Source organism: Centruroides sculpturatus, unplaced genomic scaffold (genome assembly GCF_000671375.1).
Source record: "Centruroides sculpturatus isolate CEXI.00-Female unplaced genomic scaffold, Cexi_2.0 scaffold18, whole genome shotgun sequence".
Lineage (NCBI taxonomy): Eukaryota > Metazoa > Arthropoda > Arachnida > Scorpiones > Buthidae > Centruroides > Centruroides sculpturatus.
Window position 1 is genome coordinate 1,246,396 of NW_019384302.1, and position 6,861 is coordinate 1,253,256.

Genomic DNA, 6,861 nt, shown 5'->3' on the forward strand with positions numbered 1-6,861 from the left:
TATACAGTCGACCCCCGTATAAGATCATTGATTATTCCGTTTTATATGAATTCCATGTTGTACAAGTCACTTAAATTTTACAAATACGTGAGCCGTTCACAGCCCGGTACACGTATTTGTAAAATCTAAGTGACTCGTACAACATGGAATTCATATAAAACGGAATAATCAATGATCTTATACGGGGGTCGACTGTATTTGTATATATTAATTTATTATGTTATTTTAAATCTTTTTTCTTGAATTGTTAAATAGCTTATATCTAAAAAACATTCGAATTCTCAGCATTCCATAATTGGAACTCAAGTGATCCAAGAACCTGGGCCGATCTTAGATAAGATCGAGAACATTTGTTTGTTTTTATAATATATCTTACCGGAAGTAAAGGTTTAGCAGTGATGTTTAATAAATTAAAATATAATTATTTTTTTGCCATCGTGCTTATGAATCTTCTGGATATTGTTGTTAGAAAAATTGCCAAGCTGCTGAAATGTTTTGCAATCTTTACAGTTAAGGATTTTCCCTTTTTTTGCTGCTTTAAATATCTCTAGAGTCACTAAGGCTCTGATCTGGTAATTGTGAAATGCATGCCGAATCAGTTTGGCTTGTTCTAAATTTTGCTTTTATTTCCAGTTCTAGAGTGTGGCTAGAGTGGTAACATGATTTGTTTTGATGTTGTACTTATGTACTTTCAATCTTAAATTTAGTGACCTGTTAGTGACAATATAGACATATTGAGAGCACCAGGAGTATACAGTATCTCTGCCGCAGATGAGAGATTTGAATGTAGTCTAGTATACATTGGATCCACTAACAGATCATTAAATTTAAGATTGAAAGTACGTAAGTACAACATCAAAAAGAATCATGTCACCACTCTAGCCATACTCTAGAACTAGAAGTGAAAGCAAATTTAGAAAAAGACAAACTGATTCAGTATGCCTTTCACAATTACCAGATCAGAGCCTTAGAGATATTTAAAACAGCCAAAAAAGGGAGAATCCTTAACTTTAAAGATTGCAAAACATTTCAGCAGCTTGGCAATTTTTCTAATAATAATGTCCAGAAGATTCATAAGCATGATGACCAAAAATTAATTATGATATTTTAGTTTTATTCATTTTAATATCGTTCAAAATCTGGAATTTTTGTCAACTTTTGATTTTATAAATTTATATAGAACATGCACTTAAATGACTTCACAAATTCAAAAACTGGGAGATTATGTTATGGAATGCCTATAAATTCTAAAATAGAAAGTATAATCTTTATGGTTTACATCTGAACTGAACTAAATTTTAATGGAATGAAAATTTTTGAAAGTTTATTAAAATTTATGCTGGATTATTGAAAATTAAGGTTTCCTTTATGAATTAATAAGTAACTATTATTTTTAACTTTAATTAATAAGAATAATTTTTTGTTCATGATACATTTAAAAAAATATTTCTCCATATAACTTTCTGACAGTGATGATTAAAAACTCAACTATAAACATTGCTTTTTTCCTAGACTGAAATCTTAGATGAAGACAGAAGATTAGTTAGTGCTGTAGATTATTATTTTGTTCAAGAAGATGGAAATCGCTTTAAAGTATCATTTCCTTTTAATCCTTATTTTTATATTGCTGTTAAAAATAATTGTGAACAGGAAGTTTCTTCCTTTCTCACTCGAAAATTTGCTGGAAGTCTTTATCGAGTTGAGATCATCCAAAAAGAAGATCTTGATTTGGTAAGTTTTACTTTTACTTTATTTTTTTCTTTTGTTATAAACTTATTGGATTAATTGGCTGAAAACTGAATCAATGCTAAATCTTTTAATAGCTTTTGATTTATTGTTTATGTAAATTTATAAGTATTAATGTGTTTTATATTGATACATATTTAACTTTGCATCTGAAGAAGAAGCTTTAAAAATAATTTCATTTAATGAAAAATAAACAAGACTTTTTAGTCTGATAAAATTTAGTGTATTGCATTTGTTATTTTTAAATTATTATATTTTAAATATAATTATATTTAGACTTATTCTAAAATGTTTTTTTCTTGTTTCTACAGCCTAACCATCTAATTGGATTAAAAAAAACTTATTTAAAACTATCTTTTCTGACTGTGTCAGATTTAATAAAAGTTAGGAAAGAACTACTTCCGACGATTAAAAAAAACCGAGACAGAATGAAATCTAGATCCACCTATGTAGAAATGTTGAAGAAGTATTCATTAATTTTAAATCAATTTATTATTATATTTTAATGAATCTCTTCAATGATATATTTAATTAAAAAATTTATATTCCAGTAATATGTCATCCAATGATGAGAAAATTATTGTGGGTAGAGTTACTGAACAGATGGAGAATATCATAGACATTCGGTAATTGTAATTTTTAAATTTCATACAAATACCTGTAATGATATGATTTTTTTTTATTGCTAATTAATTAGTTAATCTATTTTTGATCATTTATGCTTTTACTTAAAATTGATAAGTTCCAGTATGGTAATTACAAACTCTTTTCTTTTTTGTATATCATTTGTCAATTGCTTACAGAAGTTGCATTCTGTAAGCAAATAGTTACATATTTTTATATAAGACTACTCATACATACCATTAAATGGAGAATTTGTAATTCCAGTATTATGTAAATTCTTTCAATGGCACAAGTTTATACTAATTCTTTGGAATTTCTGGGACTAAACATAAATAAATCTCTCATATGAACAATGGTTCCATCTGAAGTTCTTAGTCAACTACTTCACTCTTTATCCAGCATTGATCCTCTCTCCATAAATTATAAAACTTGGCAAATAGAATGACATGATAATGGAGGTTTTCATACTCTGTTCTGTAGTTTCATTGACTCTGGGTTACAATAAACTAAGATATAGATCATACCTTTTCTTTCGGGAAAGCTATTTTATGAAAAACACTTCTTAATTCATTGGGTGTTGTACTTGAAATGGAAAAGCATTATATGAGTGCAAACTTTGACAGTCATTAAATTGATTTTGTTTTTTGCAGAATATTAATCATAAATATGTGCTCCCTATGATTTAGAAAGTTATGGTTAGCACAATGTTGGTAAAACACTATGTGCATCCTCAACGTTTATACAAAATTAGAGATCTTATTTAAACATAAACTATTGCTATAATTAACTATTTTACGATTAACTTCATATTATTAAAATAATACTAATTTTAATTATTAGATTAGAATATAAGTAGCATTAAGCAATAATATAATTATAAAAACTAAATAATTATTAAAATATTTTTCAGTTTTGTGTTTTAATTTTTACTAAGAATATTAAATTAAACTGTTAAAATTTTAAAAAATTTTAGAGAATATGATGTTCCTTATCATATAAGAGTTTCCATTGACAAAAAAATCTTTGTTGGGCATTGGTATTCAGTGAGGTGTAAAGGAACTGAACCTCCAGAAATTGTTAGACGGGATGATTTATTACAGACTCCTGTAAGTATAATTAATTGATATCAAATATAATAAGCATGCAAACTCATTTCTATAATCAACTATCCAAAAGACTAATTTCTTTAGGCTGTCTTTTGGCTGAACTTTAATTATTATAACCAAGTAAATTAGGCTAAATTAATTTTAGAATCAAATTTTATTTTAAAGTTAATATAATAATTAATATTAGTACAAGATAGCAGCCTGATTGTCTATTTTAATCCAAATTACTTAGCTATAATAACTGAAGTCTAGCCAAAAATTAGTTTGAGGAAAGTCAGCTTTCTGCTATTGAAACTAAGACAATAATCTTTATTATTTTTAGGATGTAACTGTTTTGGCTTATGATATAGAAACAACAAAACTTCCATTAAAATTTCCAGATTCTAGTACTGATCAGATAATGATGATATCCTATATGATAGATGGACAAGTAAGTAAATACTTTATTCTTAATATGTTCTTATTATTATATTACTCTTTAAAATATAATTATTCAGATGCTACTATGTAAAAAAATTAAGTATGAATGAAGATACGCTGTACATAAAACAATGCGATAGAATTTAAGTTTAAAACAGAACCATATTGAGGGGAATATGCAAAGTAAAATAAAATAATAATACATAGCATAACATCAGCACATTTGATATAAAGCTATTTACATTAACAGTCACCAATTGAAAAATATTAACAGTAAAAAAATAAAAAACAACAACAAAAAAAACTATTAACACAACCAACAGTTAATAATTTTATATACAGTAGAACTCCAATTATTTTGTATGTAAATTGAATACATTACTTATTGTATTTGTTTTGAAACTGTGTCCTTTTCCTATTGTTGACTTATTAAACACTGCTTTTCTGTACTCGTTTTGGGCTGTTTTTGCCCCTCCTCAGCCAACTATAATACAATGCATGTTGATTACTTATTACAATTGAGAGTATACACATAAATACCAAGTACCGTACCAACTAAATAAAGATAAACGATGAAAATTTGCCATGTGTTTTCAAAATACACTACGAAGTCAGTGTTTAATTAATAAGTCTACATTATTTATTATTATTAAACTTATCTATACTTAATTTTTATCACAATTTTAGTACAGGTTGTATTTAGAAAAATTCAATGTTTTAAAAATTTTAAAGAATTTTAATTCATTAAATTTTACTAAATTAATTTTAATTTTGCATATTAATAAAAAAATTTTTTTTAGATTAAGAAATTATAATATCTTAATTTTAAATAGGGATACTTAATTACAAACAGAGAGATTATTTCTTCTGATGTAGAAGATTTTGAATATACGCCAAAACCAGAATTTGAAGGACTTTTTACAATTTTTAATGAGCCAAATGAAGTAAGTTTTATATTTCTTAAAACTTTTAAGTATTTTGAATAAAATAAAATTGAATATACCTCATAATTAATATAACAAAGCTGCAATATCCTCACTCATTTATTAAATTTTTTTTTTCTGAGATCTTTTTGATGTTCATCATGTTTTCTGTCGTATCTAGGGTGGAATAGACCAATTTTGAAAAATTCCTTTGTTTTCTCATCTGGATTTGATACTGGGTTTCCAGATTGAAATGCTGAAAGGCATTCTAAAAGTTTAAAAAGAATTTATTCTGATGGTTTCTCGTGTCAATGTGAATTTTAAAAAAGATTTAATTAAAGAAATTTTAATTATAATTATAATTGTAGGTTTGCATTTGCTTTAATAACCAAATGCAAACCTTTGATTACAATTATAATACAGTTATAAATAAAATTCAAAGTGCTTTATTGCATAATTTAAATGTTGTTATGATCAATAAGTAGATTTAGTATAGAAATAGAGTACAATGAATACATTAATGCACACATATCCAGTTTAATGTAGGCATATCAGGCCTAGAAAAAAGAAATTACTTGAAATATCCATGGCTGGATCTTCTTTTTGAAAGAAATTAAAGATGTGGAATTGCTGGAGATTTAGAGTTGTGGATTTTATGCAGTTGTTGTAACTGGATGAAATTATATAAAAAGCTCTTAAATATTCTGTTATGACCAGAAACCAAGTCATCAGAAAGACAACAGTACACAAGTATGTTATGAAGAATTTATGCATCAACTTTAAAGATGCTAGTTGCCTGTCCACAGCTTGGAAGTATATTCAGACAAGTAAAGAGACTACTAACACAAACACTAATTTTAGTATATGATTTTGCTCATTTTAGTATTTTTGCTTTGTTTTTTTAATATAATCTCATTTTATTTGATGTATTCATTTTGTTCAACTATTCTGAAACTTTATTTATTAATTTTTTAAAAATTAAAATTTTAAGCATTTATATAGTCCATATTCCAATCAATTTGCATTCAGTTCTGAGGATGGCTGCTTAGACAGTTTAAAACGTTTGATGAAATAGAATATCTCTGCAGGAAGAAGCTTGAGCTGTTATCATTTAATCAGTTCTCCAGTTAACAAGATTTATTATTAAATCATTATAACACTAAATATAAATGTTTATAATTGTATTCATAAGGATATTTACACTGTAATTTTCAATAAGGACTAGAGATAACTATATCTTATAATATATTTAATTTATTATAACTGTAATATTACATGTTTTGAAATTATTTCAAGGAGATTTATGTAAAAACTTTTAAATGTATTGTTTTTTTCTTTTGTACATTATGAAAATATTGATATAGAAACACCTATCTAAAAAATTATGAATTGATAAGAATTTAAAAAATAATGTTATAAAATGAATATGGAAAAATCTGAAAATTGTCTATGAAAAATTGAAAAATCAGTCTCAAATCTTTTTTTCAAGATCGAGTAGACACACACTGTAGAATTGCGTAAAATGTGTTGAAATACATTCACTAAATAAATATTATGTTATTTTAAAAAGTTTGTATTCTTTTGTAAGTATAAATGTTAAAACTGAAATAATTGAAGGAAAAATGAATTAAATGAATTTTTTTTTTTAGGTTAGTTTGATTCAACGTTTTTTTGATCATATTTATGAAGTAAAACCTCTTGTTTTTGTGACTTACAACGGTGATATGTTTGATTGGTATGTATTTTTAACTTGTAATATTCTACTCTTGATTGAAGTATTTTGAAAAGTAATTTAAATTTTAGAAATATTTGTCAATTAAAAAATAAAACTTTTTANTAAGTGTTGACTCAATTTTTGTACAGTTTGTTTACAACAAAGCACATTGCTGCAAACGTTAGAAAATAAAGTTTTGCTGCAATGCTGCCAACATTACCCTTTTGCTTGCTTGAGGATTTATTATTTTATGTTTGCTACTGAAATATGCAGTTTGATTTTTCAGTAGTGTTTTGTTATATATGTAGCATTAATTTTTGTTTTCTTC

General features: G+C 25.7%; 1 protein-coding gene across 1 annotated transcript in view; it reads left to right on the top strand.

Annotated features, from left to right (window-relative positions):
* LOC111642236 (DNA polymerase epsilon catalytic subunit A-like) overlaps positions 1-6,603 on the top strand; it is a 12,268-nt gene extending 5,665 nt beyond the window's left edge. Inside the window, exons 3-9 of the mRNA XM_023388580.1 lie at positions 1,513-1,731; positions 2,058-2,212; positions 2,298-2,372; positions 3,344-3,476; positions 3,799-3,906; positions 4,730-4,840; positions 6,469-6,603. Of these exons, the coding sequence (XP_023244348.1) occupies positions 1,513-1,731; positions 2,058-2,212; positions 2,298-2,372; positions 3,344-3,476; positions 3,799-3,906; positions 4,730-4,840; positions 6,469-6,603 (936 nt within the window). The remainder of the gene's footprint in view (positions 1-1,512; positions 1,732-2,057; positions 2,213-2,297; positions 2,373-3,343; positions 3,477-3,798; positions 3,907-4,729; positions 4,841-6,468) is intronic.
* The last annotated feature ends 258 nt before the right edge of the window (positions 6,604-6,861 follow it).